Genomic DNA, 21,263 nt, shown 5'->3' on the forward strand with positions numbered 1-21,263 from the left:
GCCAGCTTATTTGTATTAATAGTGAGAGGGTATTCAAAGCATTTTTGTATTAACCCCTTAATGACCGCCAATACGTCTTTTTACTGACCTGAGATATAAGAGTATAGCATCCCCATACAGGTGACAGTCCAGTAGCTGTCGGCTGTACACTATAGCTGACAACTTGCTGCATCAGCCACGATCAGTGTTTGCACCTTCCAAATCTGTTTAACTCCTTAGATCAGGGGTGGGGAACCTCAGGCCTTAGGGCCATTTACGGCCCTCGATGACCTTTTATCAGGCCTCCGGGCAGATTCTCAGGGACCGCATTCTTGGGCAGGGAGCTGTATTTTGATTACAACCAGCTCATGAATTTCTTCTTGCTCTGTTAACACATACACACAGTGTTCAATACTGAACACTGAAGGGCATGCAATGAAAGATTACATCCTGAAACCAGTGCCAGAGTCAGGATGTACTTTGTGGGCGGAGTTTGTACGGCAGCCAAAGGATGGTATAAATATCTAAATGGCCCTTGGTAGAAAAAAGATTCTCCACCCCTGCTTTAGATGCTGCTGTCAATACTGACTACATCATAACTGAGTGTGGGGCTTTCCTCTTTATCCCAGTTGGTGCCCTCGGATCATAATTTTGTGGTCCTGATGTTTGCGATGGCAATTCATGACCAAATAAGCGGCCTTTAGTCTGACAGCTGTAGTAATCTGTTCAGAAGTTAGAGGCATTTAGGTGGTAAAAATAGACATTTTCATTTCTGTCATGCCACTTTGCATTAATTCCTGAAAAGCACCTGAAGGGTTAATAAACTAACCTGACAGCAGTTTTCAGTCTGTTTTTAAAATGTTTGTAAAATGGTATCACTTTTGAGGGTTTCCCAATATATGGGACCCCTAAAGTTCCTTCAAACATGGGTAAGTCCCTAAAAAATAAATTTTGTAAATTTCCTTGAAAAAAATGAAAAATTACTGCTACATTTCCTAAAATGCTAACAAAAGAAAATAACATTTTACAAATGGTGCGGATGTAAAGCAGACATGTGGGAAATAGTATTTATTAATGTTTTTCTGTAGAATGTCTATCTGGATTAAAGGGATAATCATTCAAAGTTTGAAAATTGCTAATATTTTTTACATTTTTCTCAAATTTCTGATATTTTTTTTTACAAATAAACACAAAACATATCAACCTAAATTTACCACTATAATAAAGTATGTGTCGCGAAAAAACAATCTCAAAATCACTGGGATTTGTTGAAGAATTCCAGAGTTATTACCACATAAAGTGACACTGGTCAGATTTAGAAAATTCGGCTCCGTCACTAATGTGTTAATTATGCAAGTCTGCAAGATTGTATATTTGATTTCTTTACTAGAGCAACGTCATTGAAGCATCTCCTGATATGAAGAGGGAAAGTGAGAAGGAATGGTATTTTGGCAATGCTGACAAGGAAAGGAGTGGTCCGTACAGCTTTGTGGAGGTAAATTTGCAGCTGATTTACAAGTGAGCACTTATTATGGGTCATAATTAGTAATGAGCGAGCGTGCTCGGACAAGGTGTTATTAGAGAATGCTCGTGTGCTAATAGTTTTTGAGCACACTGAAGATACTGTATGTTTGAGTCGCTGTGGCTGTTCAGTAGCCGCATCACATGCAGGAATTACCTGTTTGTTAGGCAATCCCAGCTGCGAAACATGCAGCCGTGGGGACGCAAACATATTTTTCGAGCATGCCGAAGATGCTCTATTAGCATACGAACCTGCTAGGATAACACTGTATCCGAGCACGCTTTCTCATCACTAGTTACAATGTTTGTGCTTCACATACATGTTTTTTCTTGTTTGTTTTTTCAACTAAAATGATCTGCAACGTGATATGAAATAAGTCCTAAATTGTACATAATACTTAGGAGACATGCCCTGCTTCCAGCTTCCTGAAATTGTGCATTTAATGCACTTTTGGGATCAGTCTGAATTTCATATTTGTTTTTTTCTGTGTTAGATGCAAGAATTCTGGGCCAATGGAGTGTTAAGCACCAAAACTCGCTGCTGGGCCCAGGGTATGGATGGCTGGCGCCCACTGCAAGTCATCCCTCAATTAAAATGGTGTTTGCTAGCAAGTGGACAAGCTGTTCTGAATGAAACAGATTTGGCCACCCTAATCTTAAATATGCTTATAACCATGTGTGGATACTTTCCCAGCAGGTAAGTAATGTTTCATACATTCTTTCTAGTTTATATTCCAACTTGGGTAATTTTTCACACCAGCGGGTCTGATGCAGAGCTATAATGCTGTCAGTTTTTGGCACTAAATCCACAGTCCTGCCTGGGCCTGCTTCCATAATTAATCTACCGTATATACTCGAGTATAAGCCGAGATTTTCAGCCCAAATTTTTGGGCTGAAAGTGCCCCTCTCGGCTTATACTCGAGTCATGGTCGGCGGCGGGTGAGGGGGAGAGAGGCTGTCTCATACTCACCTACTCCTGGCGTTCCTGACGTGGTCCCCGCATGTCCCACGGTCTTCGGGTGCCACAGCTCTTCCTCTATTCAGCGGTTACATGGTACCGCTCATTAAAGTAATGAGTATGGACTCCACCCCCATAGGGGTGGAGCCGCATATTCATTCCTTGTAATGAGCGGTACTAGTGACCGCTGACAGAGTTAGAAGCTGCCGTGCCCGGAGACCATCTGTCCGGGAGAAGGAGCCAGGGAGTAAGTATTTCATATTTACCTTCCCTCGTTCCACACGCCGGGCGCCGCTCTGTCTTCCCGTCCTCTTGCTGTGACTGTTGAGGTCAGAGGGCGCGATGACGTATTAGTGTGCACGCCGCCCTCTGCCTGAACAGTCAGTGCGGAGAGACGGGACGCCGAGGAGCAGCGGGCAGCGACGAGAGGTGAGTATGTCACTTTTTTTTTTTTTTTATTACAGCAGCAGCAGCATTAAATGTGGCACAGTTTTATTTGGAGCATCTATGGGGCAATAATGAATTGTATGGAGCATCTATGGGGCAATAATGAATTGTATGGAGCATCTATGGGGCAATAATGAATTGTATGGAGCATCTATGGGGCAATAATGAATTGTATGGAGCATCTATGGGGCAATAATGAATTGTATGGCGCATTATATGGAGCATCTATGGGGCAATAATGAATTGTATGGAGCATCTATGGGGCAATAATGAATTGTATGGAGCATCTATGGGGCAATAATGAATTGTATGGAGCATCTATGGGGCAATAATGAATTGTATGGAGCATCTATGGGGCAATAATGAATTGTATGGAGCATCTATGGGGCAATAATGAATTGTATGGAGCATCTATGGGGCAATAATGAATTGTATGGAGCATCTATGGGGCAATAATGAATTGTATGGAGCATCTATGGGGCAATAATGAATTTATGGAGCATCTATGGGGCAATAATGAATTGTATGGAGCATCTATGGGGCAATAATGAATTGTATGGAGCATCTATGGGGCAATAATGAATTGTATGGAGCATCTATGGGGCAATAATGAATTGTATGGAGCATCTATGGGGCAATAATGAATTGTATGGAGCATCTATGGGGCAATAATGAATTGTATGGACATCTATGGGGCAATAATGAATTGTATGGACATCTATGGGGCAATAATGAATTGTATGGAGCATCTATGGGGCAATAATGAATTGTATGGAGCATCTATGGGGCAATAATGAATTGTATGGACATCTATGGGGCAATAATGAATTGTATGGAGCATCTATGGGGCAATAATGAATTGTATGGCGCATTTATATATCTATTTTTATTTTTGAAATTTACCGGTAGCTGCTGCATTTCCTACCCTAGGCTTATACTCGAGTCAATAAGTTTTCCCAGTTTTTTGTGGCAAAATTAGGGGGGGTCAGCTTATACTCGGGTCGGCTTATACTCGAGTATATACGGTAAGTAATTTTGGTTAATAGTAAATTTGTGGTATAAGTAAGCACAAAGCCACTGTAGAATATAAATAATACGTTATTTCAAATCACAGAAATAAAAATAAGGGGTCGAGTTGCGAAGAGTTGTGCTCTGTGTAGAGTTACCTTGATGAAGGGTGTCAGTAGTATTCCAAGTGGAAGTGGTCGCCTCAGTGTTCCCTCACCCCGACGCGCGTTTCGCCGGCAGCTGCTTCTTTGTAGAATATGGATGATTTCATTTTCGCAGTAGTTATCAGTGATTGATGACTTAAAATTTGCTTTTTTATTCCCCTAGGGACCAAGACAATGCCATTATAAGACCTCTTCCTAAAATCAAAAGATTGCTGTCAGATAACACTTGCCTTCCTCATATCACACAGGTCAGTATCTTTCATTACTGATGATCAGACCCCTAGTTAAGTTTTTTCTTTTTTGGGCTGAATTCTTCCCATCTACCTTTTTTTCTTTTATACATGAAATATCAAAGGGTGAAAAAAAAGGTTTAGAAATTATTCGTTCGCTCTAAACGTTTTTTTCACCGTCCATTGAAACGTTTCCCCTCAGGCCACTGCTGTGGTGTATCTGCTTGGCTGAATGCAGTTGTTTCCATTTCATTCCTCAGCTTTTGCTGACGTTTGACCCCATCCTGGTAGAGAAGGTTTCCATATTGCTCTATCACATCATGCAAGACAACCCACAGCTGCCTCGTTTCTATCTCACTGGAGTATTCTTCTTTATAATGATGTACACTGGTTCCAACGTGCTTCCTATCGCCAGGTAAGGAGTCACTGAACAATTGCTACATCGACCAGATGTACAAACTTTGTCTTCACTCTATATGGTCATCAGGCTAGTTTGAGAATCAAAGCATTGAACAGAACTGTAGCTTGCATTTACACTGGCCGATAGACGGGAACTAGAGTTCGTAGAGATGATTGTTTCCCGATTATAAAATTTTCTAAACAGGCTGCCAATCATCCGACAAACAAGCAAAATGTGTGTTAGTCAGGTGAAATGATTTTTAAGCATGTGCCTTGTCGTCAGGTGAAATGGTTTCTAAGCATGATTAAAAATCATTGTTCTCGGCAGCACATCATCCTGTGTAAACAATATTATATGCACAGAACGATTCTATTAATGATCTTTCTGTGCACATGGATGCCTAGCCTGAATTTATTTACCGGCTATTAATTGACAGTCTGTTAGCTTACAGGCAGCCAATCAATAGTCGTTTAATAGCCACTGGTAGTAAATGCACCCTAAATTTGACTAAGTTAAGACAAAAAAAGTTAGCTCCTCCCCTGCAGTATACACCCTCATGCTGGCTTCCAGAGACCCAGTTCAAGCTTAGTGTCCGTAGGAGGCACACTGGATTTAAACCTTTTTAATCTGGACGAAGGGGGCGACGGATTCTTTCATGTTCCGATCTCCCCCGAACCAACAACAGGCGAGCACGGGAGTTTCACCTCTCCGTATCCTCTCCTGCGACGTGGCTTCTCTATGCTGAGTGCATTTTGTTATATTTTAGTAGCTTTTTTGCAATGTCATTGCATCTCTAAGCTCCCCATATACATTAGACTAATGTCGTCTGAACTCGCCAATATCGACAGTCGACAGTGTGTGTATGAGGGCGCTGGCCAATTTATTGTCTGCAAAATAATCGATCCAACATGTCCGATTTCGGGTTGCCAATTGTACCGTCTCCCATCGATAGGCCGTGCCCAGACATGTGTAGAGACTGCTCTCTCATAGTGAACACAGGATCGATGGGCCAAATGAGTGCTCCTATGTTTGGCAGCTCACAGACAAGCGATTGGCTTTATTTTTATTTTCCTTTTGCCTACTTTTTTTCTGTTCTAAAAAAACCAAAATAAGTTCTGCATGCTGGAGCGCTGATGTTAATCCCCCACCGCGCCTTTGTCCCACCCCAGCTCCAACCATTTTGGTAGAGCTGGGAGACACAAGTTGCAAAATGTTTCCACAACTCCGATAACAGTGCCGTAACAGTTTGTTACTTTTCAAAGCAATTTATGCCAGAATTCTGGGGAAATTGCTTTGATAAATCAGGGCCTCAGTTGGTAGAAGACAACCTACTGTGCAGGTTATGTAAGGAAGTAACCAAGGTTTATAATGAATATATTATATTCTAAAATATATTATGTTGTAAAACCTTCATTTGCATTTCCTTTTTTTTATTTTAGATTTCTCAAGTACTCTCATGCTAAACAAGCCTTCAGATCAGAAGAGGTATGGACACTGTCTAGAAATACTAAAATCTATAGGTAAAGAGAACCTGACAGGTGTGATAACACCATCAATCTCCAGATACAAGTTTAAACTGTAGGTTGATTGCTTTATGAAGGTGACCGGTTACTGTACTAAGTGTCGCAGACAGGAGAAAGTGAATATTATTTCTCCCAGGAGCCGCTGACTTTCACTTATCTGCAGATAACTTGTTCATCGATGGGGGTACCACCTTTGAGACCTTGTCTGATACCAGAACTAGGCTCTGAACTGCTCCATTTAAATAGAAGGACGGCCCCGCATGCTTGCCATTGCATTACAGTCCCATAGTCCATGAACTGGATGATAAGAACACTGCCTTCTCTCCATTCATAAGGGTACTTCAGAGCCACGTTCTTTGGATCAGTGTGGCTCCTAGCAATCGGCATGTTACCACTGTTTCTGTGGATAGGTAAAACTTGCTAAGTTGAGACAACTTATGTAAGATAATAAACTACATTTCACAGGCATTGTGTTAATGTGTTTCAGAACAAAGGAACAGACATCTTTCAACGGAGCATCCTTGGTCACATTTTTCCTGAAGCTATGGTATGCTACCTTGAAAATTACGAGCCTGAAAGGTTTTCAGAGATTTTTCTTGGAGAGTTTGATACCCCAGAAGCTATTTGGAGCAGTGAAATGAGGTATGTATCTCTTTAAATACCAGTCGTATTCACACTTCTTTTCTCATGATTTAGCACTTAGTTGTCAACTTTGGCATAAAGTAGTCAGACCAATAACTCTGAAAAAATCTGGCAACCAAACATCCACAATTTGTCAGTCTGTTAATACTGTTGTTCTGTTGATGATTTCCAGGCGACTCATGATTGAGAAGATTGCTGCCCACTTAGCCGACTTCAGCCCACGACTCCAGAGTAACACCAGGGCACTTTACCAGTACTGTCCCATCCCAGTCATCAACTATCCCCAACTGGAGAATGAGCTTTTCTGCAACATCTACTACCTGAAACATTTCTGTGACACGTTAAGATTTCCAAACTGGCCTATTAAGGATCCGGTAAGTGACAAACACATTGTCTTTTACAATTTTTTGTTTCTTGCGAATATGTCTGCATGACACGTGTATCTAGGTAATATTAGTTGTGTTTTTTCACTTATCAGGTGAAACTTCTGAAGGACACTTTGGATGCATGGAAAAGAGAAGTGGAGAAAAAGCCTCCAAGTATGTCCATTGATGATGCCTATGAAGTTCTTGGTCTTCCTAAGGGACAAGGCCCGTAAGTTCAAGAATACTATTCCCGCAAGTGTTAGTGTGATAAAAAAAATGTATTGTCCATTCTTCTCTACAGGGAGATGCTCACAGAGAAAACTTCACCGACACCTCATATAAAAAGTAGTATAATAATCGCTCTACCAATGGGAATATCTCCTTCAATGGTTTTGCCTCTTTAATACATTTAGCACCGAATCCAAGCATAGATGATAATTGTAAGATTCTTTTGTCCTGACCACTGGGACTTCCACTAATTTTGAGAATAGGGGTCCCTAAGTCCCTGTTGTGATGCAGCGGTGCTGTGCATGCTTGACCGCTACTCAGTTCATTTTCATGAGACTGAGGGAAGATTGCTTCTCCATCAATCCCATTGAAATGAATGGACTGGTGTGCATGACCGGACTTGGGCCCCGAATATCCCAATTGGTGAGGATCCCACTAATATTCCTCACTTATTTTTTATTATACTTCTACTGCGCCAACATTTTTCATAGCGTGCTACTGACATTAACATCACTCAGACATTGGGGCTCACAATCTAAATTCCCTATCAGTATGTCTTTGGAGTGTGGGAGGAAACTGGACAACCTGGAAGAAACCCGGGGAGAACATTCAAACTCCTTGTAGATGTTGTCCTTGGTGGGATTTGAACCCAGGACTCCAGAGGTGCAGAGCAGCAGTGCTATCCACTGATCAGAAATATACCTTTATCTATTCAATTCACATAATTCCCACCTCCTATTAACTGTGTAGTTTTCTCTGGAGAAGCTTTAATCTTTAGGATATGTGTTTGGCATTGACTACATTGTGTTTTACGGTCGTTGTATTTATGAGCTTTTTACTGCTTCAAACACTGCGTCCTGGAGAATTGGCTCAGATGTTGCATGTGCAGATTTGGATTAGATGAAATAAGAAATGCAATTTTCATATCAAAACATCTCTGAAATGTATCCTTCATTCTGTTAAGCAGCTTGAATCTCTGTCCCCATGCCCTCTGTGGGATTTAGTACTGTGTACATCACAAATTCATCTTTTTTTGTGTGCGTTTTTAAGGCAAGAAGAGAGTAAGATAAGGAAAGCCTACTTCAGACTTGCTCAGAAATACCATCCAGACAAGAATCCCGATGGAAGGGTTTGTATTTATTTTTTGTTTTATTAAGTGTCTTAAAGGGATTGTTCAGTACTCCTTCTTAATAATTGCATAGCCCACCATAAAAATAAAACACTTGATACTTGCTGCCCGGTGTAGCACATTTCTTTTGATCACGTTGTTCCCCGGGTTTGGGGGTCATGTGACACATCACCTTTCCAAGGGGCTTGCAAACACACATCTTGTAAATGTGTTCATCAGTTTCCAGGAGGAATAACTGAGGAAAAGGCACAATGTAAATCTCTACAACATGATGCTCTAAAATTATTATTTTATGGGTAATGCAATTATTTACTGAGACAGGCATGTCATTAGAGCTGCCATGTCCTATATTGGGCCACGTTCACACGTTCAGTATTTTACCTCAGTATCTGTAAGCCAATATCAGGAGTGGGTGATAATACAGAAGTGCTGACGTGTTTCTATTATACTTTTCCTCTGATTGTTCCGCTCCTGATTTTGGCTTACAAATACTGAGGTAAAATACTGAACGTGTGAATGTGGCCTTAGTCTGGTGATCAGTCCTGAGTATAGGAAAGTCTAAGCATTGAAAGGGACAAACCAAATCGGAAAAAATGGCACAAGACAGGATTTTCATGCAATTACGCAATGTTGCTTGTAGTCTGATATTAGACATGTGATATTGGACGTCATGGTTGATGAGGTCTGTACATAGGTGTGGAATCAGTGGTGCTATGCAAGTGACATGGATAAACTGGACATCTGCTTGCCCCTACTGTGCCATGCCAATAATGTCCGCCTAAGCCAGTTCTGCTTGTTTGTTAGGTCATTGGCTTTTAAATTTTGGACTACAAATCCAACCATTTGCTCAGGTATTATCTGAGCATGCTTGAGTGCTAAGTGTTGTGACACATGCAGGGTTTGCCATGCAGCCACGGAGACTCAAACATATTTTTTGAGCACACGAAAGACACTGGGCTGGCATACGAGCGTGCTCAGATAGCTCCTTATCTCAGCATGTTCGCTCATCACTAGTGATTGTTATAGGTTTATTAACCATCCACACACTAGGGGCATTTTGAGTTATTAATTGCTGGAAATTGGCCCAGTCAGTTCACTTTCTGCCTAATTTACATAAATATCCTTGGTTAATTTCCACAACTGAGGGATATCCATTTGTGGCCATTAAGGTATGTTTCGGGGTTTTTTTTTCTATTCTACCCAGCAAATGTCATTAGTTTAGTGGCCTTAAAGCGAATGGAATGTGCTATCAAAATTTTTTTATTCAGCAATTGAAGAACTGTAGAGTATTAAAGTTTTAATTATTATTATTTTTTTTTTTAAATATAAACTTTTTTTTAATGGTACAAAGTATGAAAAATAATTTTAAAAGATTTGACATGTTCCACTTTTAAACCCTAAGGGTATGTGCACACGTTCAGGAATTTTCGCGTTTTTTCGCGTTTTTTCACGATAAAAACGCATACATATGCATCCTATCATTTAGAATGCATTCCGCAATTTTTGTGCACATGATACGTTTTTTTTTCCGGAAAAAAAACGCATCGTGGTAAAAAAAGCAGCATGTTCATTAATTTTGCGGATTTTTCGCGTTTTTCCCACTATTTAATGCATTGGGAAAAAAACGCGAAAAACGCATAAAAACTGTGAAAAAAACGCATGCGCATTTCTGGCAGAAATGTCCGTTTTTTGTCAGGAAATTTCTGCAAGAAATCCTGAACGTGTGCACATACCCTAACAGGAGCAACTTCAAAAATTTGCCATGGAAGCAAACCTTCTTGCCACTAGTTCGAATTGATGTGCCATCCTGGATGAGTTGCACTACCTGAGCCACTTGTGTGGGTTGTAGAGTCCGTCTCATGCTACCACAAGTGTGAAAGCACAACCAACATTCAAAAGTGACCAAAACATCAGCCGGAAAGCATTGGTACTGAGATGTGGTCTGTGGTCCCCACCTGCAGAACCACTCTTATTGAGGGTGTCTTGATAATTGCCAATAATTTCCATCTGTTGTCTATTCCGTTTTCACAACAGCATGTGAAATTGATTGTCAAACAGTGTTGCTTCCTTAGTGGACAGTGTGATTTCACAGAAGTTTGATTTACTCGGAGTTATAGTCTGTTGTTTGTGTTCCCTTTATTTTTTTGAGCAGTGTATATATATATATATAGATAGATAGATAGATAGATAGATATAGAGATATAGATATATTTCTGAGCTTGTATACAATTATATCTGTGGGTAGGGTATATCTTTATTTCTAGATTCCTGCAGTGAATGTTCTATGGATGTTTTGCGGGGATTGATTTCTTGTGCAATATTTCAATATTTTATGCAATCTTTAATTTTTTTTCTAGGATATGTTTGAGAAAGTGAACAAGGCATATGAGTTTCTGTGTACCAAGTCAACGAAGGTTGTGGATGGGCCAGATCCAGAAAATATCATTCTGATTCTTAAAACTCAGAGCATCCTATTCAATCGTCACAAAGAAGGTAATATATATATATCTTATGTTTGTAGGTGGTGTAAGTAATGTTATAATGCCCAAGAGCTCCTCTTTCCCAGTATCTATTTACTGGTCCGCATAAGTGTCAGCTCTGCTTTCCTCTAATTCCACATAGCTGGAAGGTTTTTGTAATGTTATAACCTCCTTTGAAAACCATTCTATTATTTAAATAAAATGGAATTATCTGCTTGAGTTTGTCAGCAGTTTTTCCTATTTATCTTGTTCTGATGCAGCGTTACAGCACAGCTCATTTGTACTGGTACGAGGTCCTTCGTGTCCACTGAAGGATATGCACACATGCAGACAGAGCTTTATATGTGCTTTATGACAGTGTTTGATGTTTAAATTCGCAGCAAGTCAATTGCTTGTTTAAACTGATGTCCACAATCCCATCCTAATGTTGCAGATCACCTGCCCATGTGGGGATTATTATTTAAATTAAAAGGCTAAACTAATTATTTTAGCAATCCCCTGAGGCTCTCATGGCAGTTTTGCCTAGTCACCGTTTGGCCTGTACTGTAAAATATTGGGAAAGGGTGGATGACAATCCAAGTAGCAGCCTTACAAAGCTGCAAAGTCTTAGTCTGATGGCGGACAGCCCAGGAAGCCCCCCACTGCCAAATTGCAATGAACCTTCACCCCAAGAAGGATCTCTTCATTAAGATGCAAGAAAGAAACCACCTGGGAAAGGAACGAAGGTGCTGGACGCAAAACCACCTTGTCCAGAACACCTACTGTGTTAGGAGAAGTAAAGTTCCTACTGCCCAGACGAGTGGGGATACGACCTGACCCCTGGCATCCAATGTTCTCCGGGTCAGGACTACAGAGTGGCCTATTGCTTTCTGTTTCCCTTTGTTTTGAAGACATGAGAAGAAGATTACAAAACAAATAATAAACACCATTAGCAGAAAACGGTGTGTAGACCCCAGACCCGTGTCTGCTCCGTACCTGACACTAAGCTAAACTGAACAGCTTACTGCCAGTAGGCAGGAGTAGCCGCTGAGGACGGACGACTATTTTTTTTTTAAGTTGTAATTCTCAGTGTCTGCCTCCTGGTGGCAGTAGTGTACACTCATGGTTTCTAGTGACCCCAATGAGCGTCCAAAAAACTTTTCTCCCTTTTTCCTCTGCTGCAGTAAGTCGGCCAGACATGATTTACTTGCTATTTCAGGTGCACAGTTTTGCACTGCATATAGGTTTATTTACCATAACCCAGTGTGTTCCTGCATCTGGGACATAAGGTGTATAGGGGACATGAAATAAGCATTGATACTTTGCTGCATTTAGCTTAATAAATGTAACCCAAACACCCATCTTTCATTTAGTGCACCATATATCATGTAGATAGTTTCTGTATCTTATCTGACATTTGGGTGTGGTCTCACTGAAAATGTGTGGTTTTCATTAAAGGGATGTTTCCTAACATGCAATATTATGCACCAAATTGTTGTCACACATTTCAGGCAGTAAGTAAGCGCTAATAGGTGGTGTAAGTCTAAGTTTAGGATGAATAAATCTGACAAATCTGGTGCAATTTACCGCTGTGCAGTGTAGATTTACTCGGCCTGACAAGTGGGCACTATTGATAAATATGCCCCAATGTGTCCACTTCATCAGGACCATCTGCACAGAACGCTGGAGAAAATTTGTGCTTCCTATTTTCTTGATTAGATCTTCAGCCATACAAGTACGCTGGCTACCCGATGCTCATCAGGACGATTACCATGGAGACCTCCGATGATCAGCTTTTCTCCAAGCTTTCCCTCCTTCCTGCTGCCACTGAATTGGCGTTTCATACAGTCAATTGCTCAGCACTTAATGCAGAGGAACTGAGAAGAGAAAATGGAATAGAGGTACTAATTTCTCATTAGCTCCTACATTGGAAGGCTTACAGATCAATGTTTCTGTTACTATAAAATGGCAGTAGAGATCTGTAATGAAGTCCCTCCTGGCAGTCTGCCCACATCCACCTGTGTAATCCTCTTAGTCTGTAAGCCCTGCTCATACTCCTGTTAATGACCTTTTTACATGAGTTACTGCTCATTAAACTTCTTGTGTTTCAGCATAAACCATGTCTCTAATTTGTTTTAGGTGCTACAAGAAGCTTTTTCTCGCTGCGTCTCAGTGCTAACTGGGTCAAGTAAGCCAGAAGACATGCCGGTGCAGGTACATCATCAAGTATCAGATATTCTGATCAGAGGGGAAATGTGTCTGTTCATGTTTAGTCAATGTTTATCACCTTCTACATGCCTTATTGTGTTCCTTTGGCCGTGTGGTCACCCAGCATGTTGGCAGCTGTGTTACAGTAAGATCTTCTTGTAATGTTTTCCTGTAGAGACGAGTTGCATATTGAATTGGCGCTTTCCATAGCTATGTCCCTTCTAGTATGAAGGACTCATCTTCTACCTTCGAGAAACTCATGACTTCCCCAATTTTTATAGCATGCATTGAAATGTCTGTCATATGTAAGCCCTTTAATTGTGGTGCCAATTTGTCCAATTTGTATTACCTAAATTGAAAAAACCCTGAAATCTCCGTTTCCGCACTGGAAGTCTGTTTAGCATTCCTCTTTTCTCTACGTTTAAGCTTGGGGCGACTTCTGCCATCCACCGCCAGAAATGCCAATAAACGTATCCAAGGCACCGGAATGATTCCTCAAGTAGATAATTTATCAGTCGTGTCAAATATCAGACAGTTGTGTACAGCCAAAGTGAGAAAAGACAGCATATATTTACTTACATATGTCTTTTCTCAATTTGGCTTGACAGAAGAAGTCTGTGGCTGAAACATTGCCATTTGTGTCTGATGTGTCACATAATTAAAGAGAATCTGTCAGCAGGGTTTTGTAAACTCTAGGACAGCATGTGGTAAGGGTTAAAACACTGAACTTAATGATGTATCACATGTTAAGCTGTGTGTTGGTGTTTACTTAGACTGGAGGTTTAATTACCTTGTGATTAACATTGCTGTGACTAGCTGGTTGTGTGCTTGCAAGTTCGGCTCTGCCCGTTTCTGAGATGAGCACCTCGCTGTCTATAGCCATAGTATATACAGAGGCTGGTGTCGGCGGGGTTAGCTTCCTCAGCTCTGCTTCATGCTACATGTCAGAACTGCTGCACCCAGTAAAGTAAGTAGTCCTTGAATTCAGGGTCTCTTTGCCTACATCATGATACTCTCAGATGAGGTAGCAAAACCGTATCCCCTTTAATAAAGTCTACTTGATGAATGACTCTGCTGCCGTGGTTTTTTGGTGAGTTTTCACTTTAGGCCTTCACTGTAAGCCAACACTTGTTGTTTCTAGAGTTTACTCCACCTTTAGGATTACCTGAAAGGTAACCTCTTATGACTGAGCTGGAAGCCGATAACACAGGCTCCACCACTTTCTCTCCTGCATGGTGAAGCAAATGCTGCACAGGTCACAGAGCTTGCTCATAAAACTCCGCCATAGAAGTCAGTGAGATCTTGAAGCAATTGCTTTCAGATATCCATGTCATGAATATCAATAGTTAAGAGTTGTTGCACATCTCACGTGTTGTAAACATTTAGGGGCTGCTCACCAGAAAAAATGGTATATAGACACATCATTTTAGGATGAATTATTCTGTTTTACTTATCGAATCATTGGTTTCAATGGAAACAAGAAAAAGATGCTCTCAAGGTGTCAAAATGTCTCCTGTTTCTTATAATATTAAGCCACTTCAAATAACAGTTAACCCTGTCCTATGAGAGTAGTAATGATTTTTTTGTTTCAGGTGTGTGGACATGTATGCAGGTGTTACAGTGTAGCCGCTCAGTTTGAGGAGTGCAGAGAGAAGATCATAGAGATGCCAAATATTATTAAAGATCTCTGCAGAGTATTGTATTATGGCAAGGTAAGACACGTACCCATTTACCTGTACCGTATGGGTGTATTTAGGATATTCTATGGCTGCAAGGTATAAGCTAGTCATAGATGTTTGTATAACAAAGTGAAGGTTGACTTTTTAGTAGCCCTTTTTCATAAATTTATTTTTTTCTCGCTTCATTGGGGGACACAGGTAACCATGGATGTATGCTGCTGTCGCTAAGAGGCTGACACTATGCAAATAAGGAAAGATCACTCCTACCCGGCAGTATACCCCCTCCGACAGGCACCAGGCAACTCCGTTTTTGCTTAATGTCTGTAGGAAGCGGACCTGGATCTAACACCAGATCCGCTTTATTTTTTCCTTACAGGGTTTTTGTGTGTGTTATTAATCTTTTCCCACTTCTTTTTCAGATGCTTTCTTCAGGGTTACAGGGTGCAGTTCTCTCACCCTGTTTTCCCCACATTAAGCGACCGAGAGACTCGTCCCCTGACACCCTTATGGGTGCTTTGTGGTGACTATCTTGGTGGCCAGTCCTTGCCCTGTCCCCTCCTCATCCCTCTCCTCAGAGAGGGCTGAGAGGAAGACAGTGGTCACCTTCGGTGACCTCCCCTCCTTTTAAGGGGTTGACTCCGTCTTCTACACCGTGGCACGGCGTGGGAAGGAGGATCCCCTCATCCAGGACCCTTCCTACTATCCAAGGGCTCCTGACGTTATCCTCGACCAGGTAGAAGATCTTCAGTCCCCCACCCTCCTCTCCCCACTCAGTCCCTGCATCGGCACAACATGTCAGAGGCACTTAGCTTTATTTATGCCGCAGCGCTCCTTCCTGCAGCACTCGCCACTGCACGGGCACTCCGTTACTGGGTACAGCACTAGGGGATTCTGAGGCCAATGGGCCCTCCCTTATTTAAATTCTCGTGCCGTTTTTTATGTCTCAGCGCGTGTTTTTTCGACCTCTCCATTTTCGGCAATCTCTGCCCCGGGAGGCTGCGCCCCATCTTTTCCTGATGCTTCCAGCGCTGGGCAGGCCTCTCTTGCAGCCCAGCGCTGGCATTAGCTGCGTTCCGGCATGCCACGCCCCTCTTCACCTCCAGCCTATCAGGCCCTTGGTTTCTTTTCGGCCGGCCACGCCCTTCTCCTTGACGCGCTCTCTGCACGAGCAGGTTCTTGCAGCCCGCGCTCTCCTGGCCAGTTACCTTCGGTGCGTCGCGTGCCCATAAAGGCTTCACCTAGGTGGGGGACACAGTTTCCTTTTTGTGTTCACCTGGTCTGTAGACTTTTGCTATTCTCCTTACCCAGCTGGTATCTCCTTAAGCAGCATCGTCTGCTGGCATCTTGCGTCAGGTGTCTTTTCACTCTCTACGTATGCCCAACCCCGCAGGGGTCCCCGGCTATATCCCTACGGTAATTCACTACGCTTGTGCCCACTGTAAGAAAAAGTGGGCTTCAGGCCAGCCGTCGCTCTTCTGCACGTCCTGCAGTCCTTCCATCATGTCCGTCCCTCAGGAAGCTCCTAATGCTCGGGATGAGTGCACCCCCCCTCCTCCGGAATGGGCTGTTGCGATGTCTCAGTCAGTCTCTGACTTGACTAAAGTATCTCAGTCAGGTACTAGAACGTATTCCACTGCTGACTACTGCCACCAGTGCCATGAACGCTTCACACTGCCACCAGTGCCATGAACGCTTCACACAGCGATTCGCTCGCACCTGTCCAAGACCCTCATAGAGGCAGACTTGACAAAAGAACCAGAAAGCGGTTTCTGTCCAGTTCTTCATCTACTTCTCCGGATCCAACTGTGTCAGCCGGAATACCACTCTCCACCCGTTCCCCCTCCTCGCAGGCGGATGTCGGGTCAGTTGTATCCTCTCAGTCGGATTCTGACTCAGATGCAGATCAGACTTCCGCAACTCAGGATACGGTTGACAGCCTTATCTCAGCCATTATTCAAACGCTTGAGCTTAAGGAGGAAGAGGCAGCTTCTCAGGACATTTCTGTTTCTTTCAAACGGATGAAGCGTCCTTCCAGAGTTTTTCCCAATCACAAGGAATTTGACAACACTACGTATAGACACTGGGAACATCCTGGTAAACGTTTTCCAGGAAGGAAACGTTTGGACATATTATACCCCTTTGCTTCAGACCTTGTTAGCAAATGGTCCGAATCACCTAAAGTAGATCCGCCCGTCTCTAGATTATCCTCCCAGACAGTGCTTTCCATTCCTGATGCGGCGTCTCTAAAGGACCCCACGGACAGGCAGATTGAGGCGTTAGCCAAATCAGCCTTTGAGGGTTCTGGCGCCTCTCTCTGTCCTAATTTTGCCTCTTCTTGGGTGGTGAAAGTTGTGTCGGCCTGGGCCAAGACCCATCGCCGAAGCATTGTAGCTTCGGCTCCCGCCCAGGAGCTAGCAGACTTAGCAGATCAGATTTCTTTTGCTGGAAAATACCTCTTGAATGCCTCTCTGGATGCGGCTGCTTGCTCCGCAAGGGCAAACAGCAATATTGTCGCCATTCACTGTGTCCTTTGGCTTAAAGCGTAGAACGCTGATCCCACTTCCAAAAAATCTCTCGCAGGTCTGCCTTTCCAAGGATCCAGGCTCTTTGGTGCACAGCTAGACCAAATGATTTTGGACGCCACTGGCGGTAAGAGCACTTCTCTGCCGCAATCTAGGCCTAGACATCCATTCAATAGAAAGGGACCCCAATACTTTCGCCCTTTTCGCTCCTTCGCCTCATAGGGCGGTGCCTCTCAGTAGGACCGATCTTCCTCCCAAAGGGAACGAAGGAAGCCTTCCTTCCGGCCTACCCCTCACTGGAGAACTAAAATCCGCTCCTCCAAGTCTTCCGGTTCTCGCGACCACAGATTTTCTTCAAAATGATGGGTCACCCCCCACCTGGACCTCTTTCCAGGGTGGGAGGCAGGCTTCTTCTGTTCACAGAGGCTTGGTTGTCGGTGGTCGACGACACCTGGGTCAGGGAAATTGTTACATCAGGCTACAAAATAGAATTTTCTTTGCCCCAGGAAGTCGTTTCTTCCTCTCTCGCCCACCCAAACAGCCCTGCCATGTCCCAGGTCTCCTTCAGGCTGTCGATGCCCTCCTCGCCTCAGGGGTAATCGTCCCAGTTCCTTCCAGCCAGCTGTTTTTATTCCAACCTATTTGTAGTTCCGAAAAAAGACGGCTCCCTTCGCCCGATTTTGGATCTCAAACAGTTGAACCGCCACCTCCGGATTCGGCACTTCAAAATGGAATCTCTGCGCTCGGTGATCGCTTCCATGGAACCGGGAGAATTTCTGTGCTCGGTGAACATTCAGGATGCATAACCTACACATTCCGATTTGTGTTCAGCACCAAAAGTTCCTTTGTTTTGCGATCCATGATCAACATTTCCAATTCACGGCTCTCCCTTTCGGCCTGGCGTCCGCTCCCAGAGTCATTACGAAGGTAATGGCGGCGGTCAAGGCATCCTTCGTTCCAAGGGGATTCTCATAATCCCCTATCTCGACGACCTCCTCGTAAAAGGTCCGTCTCGCTGGGACTGCAGGCAGAGCCTCCAGATCACTCTGGGCACATTAACCCACTTCGGTTGGATTGTCAACCCTTCTTTGTGCCCTTCCCCTGCTCATCCTCTGGAGAAATCTCTCCACAATTTGGATGTGGTCAGGGCTATCCGAGTCTATCTTGCCAGAACTGCTCCTTTTCGTCAGTCCGATCCTCTGTTTGTCGTCTCGGAAGGTCGTCGGAAGGGGCTCCCCGCCTCTAAGTCCACAATTGCTCGGTGGATTCGTTCGGCGGTTCTGGAGGCATACCGTGTTCAAAACAAACAGCCTCCCCCGGAGGTGAGGGCTCACTCTACCCGGGCTCTGGGAGCTTCCTGGGCAGTTCGTCACCAAGCTTCGGCCTTGCAGGTTTACAAGGCCGCAACATGGTCCTCCATCCACACCTTTGTGAAATTCTACAAGGTGCACACTCAGGCTTCTGCGGATGCAGGCCTGGGTAGGAAGATACTGCAGGCGGCGGTTTCTCACAGGCCGACCTAAGTCCTTTTTTTCTCAGACTATCCTGCCCTTGGGACTGCTTTTGGACGTCCCATGGTTACCTGTGTCACCCAATGAAGCGAGAAAGAAAGGTATTTTTGGTTCTTACCGTAAAATCTCTTTCTTGGAGCCTTCATTGGTGGACACAGCAACCTCCCTTTATATTGTACCGTATTGGCCAATGTGCCGTTGTTGTGGGTTGGTACATAGGTTGAGTTTGTTTATACTTGTTCCTACTACTGCTTTTGCACCAACTGAGTTGCCTGGTGCCTGTCGGAGGGTGTATACTGCCAGGGAGGAGTTACTTTTCTTTATTTGCATAGTGTCAGCCTCCTAGCGACAGTAGCATACACCCCATGGTTACCTGTGTCCCCCAATGAAGGCTCCAAGAAAGATTTTACGGTAAGAACCAAAAATCCCTCAGTTCTTACTCTGTAAACTTATTTGGGTATGCAGCACATTTTAACCCCTTTGCGACATGCGCCGTACTAGTATTGCTGTTTTGAACAGCTGACATGTGCCCGGAACAGCTGCAGGTGGAATGGCGAACTACCGCAGCTATTACACCGCTAAATGCCAATGTCAAATTCTTGACAGTTTCATTTAACGCACGCTTCCAGCCATAGGGCCGGAAATCCACCCATCCGTGACCCAATCACGTGATCGTGGGTCACTGATGGGATGGCATGACAACCAGAGGTTTACTGGAGACTTACCTCTATGGTTGCCACTGCAGGCTTGCTGTTAGCGCCGCCCGGTGGTCGGCGCTCATAGCAACTGAGGTATTTTGCTACATACAGGTGATCAGCTCATCGAGTGTATGTAGCAGAGCTGATTGGGTTATGGTAGCTTCTAGTCTCCCATGGAGACTATTAAAGCATGGCAAAAAAAAAAAGTTTTTAAAAATGTTTAAAAAAATATAAGTTTTAATTACCCTCCTTTTGCCCCTTTCAAAATAAAACCATAAAAAAAATCAAACATACACATATTTGGTATCTCCACTTTCAGAATCGTCCGATCTATCAATAAAACAAAGAATTAACCTGATCACCAAACGGCATTGCGAGAAAAAAGTCAAAACGACAATTACGTTTTTTTGCTCGCCACGACATTTCGTTAAAATGCAATAATGGGCTATCAAAAGATCGTGGTTATAATTAGCTATAGTGTGAAATAGTCACCGCTATTATTCCACCCTCAGGGTCAACAATATATAATAGCTAGGAGGATACCCCTGTATTAAAACTTAGCTTTTAACCCCTTCCTGACATCAGACGTACTATCCCGTCGAGGTGGGGTGGGCCCGTATGACCGCCGACGGGATAGTACGTCATCATCGATCAGCGGCGCTCACGGGGGGAGCGCGGCCGATCGCGGCCGGGTGTCAGCTGCATATCGCAGCTGACATCCGGCACTATGTGCCAGGAGCGGTCACGGACCGCCCCCGGCACATTAACCCCCGGCACACCGCGATCAAACATGATCGCAGTGTACCGGCGGTATAGGGAAGCATCGCGCAGGGAGGGGGCTCCCTGCGGGCTTCCCTGAGACCCCCGGAGCAACGCGATGTGATCGCGTTGCTCTGAGGGTCTCCTACCTCCCTCCTCGCCGCAGGTCCCGGATCCAAGATGGCCGCGGCATCCGGGTCCTGCAGGGAGGGAGGTGGCTTACCGAGTGTCTGCTCAGAGCAGACACTTGGAAAGCCTGCAGCCCTGCACAGCAGATCGTCGATCTGGCAGAGTGCTGTGCACACTGCCAGATCAATGATCTGTGATGTCCCCCCCTGGGACAAAGTAAAAAAGTAAAAAAAAAATTTTTCCACATGTGTAAAAAAAAAAAAAAAAAAATTCCTAAATAAATAATAATAAAAAAAAATATATTATTCCCATAAATACATTTCTTTATCTAAATAAAAAAAACAAAACAATAAAAGTACACATATTTAGTATCGCCGCGTCCGTAACGACCCAACCTATAAAACTGCCCCACTAGTTAACCCCTTCAGTAAACACCGTAAGAAAAAAAAAAAAAAAACGAGGCAAAAAACAACGCTTTATTACCATACCGCCGAACAAAAAGTGGAATAACACACGATCAAAAAGACTGATATAAATATCCATGGTACCGCTGAAAACGTCATCTTGTCCCGCAAAAAACAAGCCGCCATACAGCATCATCAGCAAAAAAATAAAAAAGTTATAGTCCTGAGAATAAAGCGATACCAAAATAATTATTTTTTCTATATTTTAGTTTTTATCGTATAAAAGCGCCAAAACATAAA

The 21,263-nt window shown here is 43.4% G+C and overlaps 1 protein-coding gene across 3 annotated transcripts in view; it reads left to right on the forward strand.

Annotated features, from left to right (window-relative positions):
• DNAJC13 (DnaJ heat shock protein family (Hsp40) member C13) overlaps positions 1-21,263 on the forward strand; it is a 217,204-nt gene that overhangs the window by 155,965 nt on the left and 39,976 nt on the right. For all 3 annotated transcript variants that reach the window (XM_077269034.1, XM_077269036.1, XM_077269037.1), the window contains 13 exons: positions 1,370-1,474; positions 1,995-2,197; positions 4,241-4,325; positions 4,568-4,722; positions 6,147-6,192; positions 6,718-6,872; positions 7,045-7,246; positions 7,351-7,466; positions 8,516-8,594; positions 10,952-11,087; positions 12,773-12,954; positions 13,193-13,267; positions 14,854-14,973. In XM_077269034.1, coding sequence (XP_077125149.1) covers positions 1,370-1,474; positions 1,995-2,197; positions 4,241-4,325; positions 4,568-4,722; positions 6,147-6,192; positions 6,718-6,872; positions 7,045-7,246; positions 7,351-7,466; positions 8,516-8,594; positions 10,952-11,087; positions 12,773-12,954; positions 13,193-13,267; positions 14,854-14,973 — 1,659 coding nt within the window. The remainder of the gene's footprint in view (positions 1-1,369; positions 1,475-1,994; positions 2,198-4,240; positions 4,326-4,567; positions 4,723-6,146; positions 6,193-6,717; positions 6,873-7,044; positions 7,247-7,350; positions 7,467-8,515; positions 8,595-10,951; positions 11,088-12,772; positions 12,955-13,192; positions 13,268-14,853; positions 14,974-21,263) is intronic.

Source organism: Ranitomeya variabilis, chromosome 6, assembly GCF_051348905.1.
Source record: "Ranitomeya variabilis isolate aRanVar5 chromosome 6, aRanVar5.hap1, whole genome shotgun sequence".
NCBI classification, from domain to species: domain Eukaryota; kingdom Metazoa; phylum Chordata; class Amphibia; order Anura; family Dendrobatidae; genus Ranitomeya; species Ranitomeya variabilis.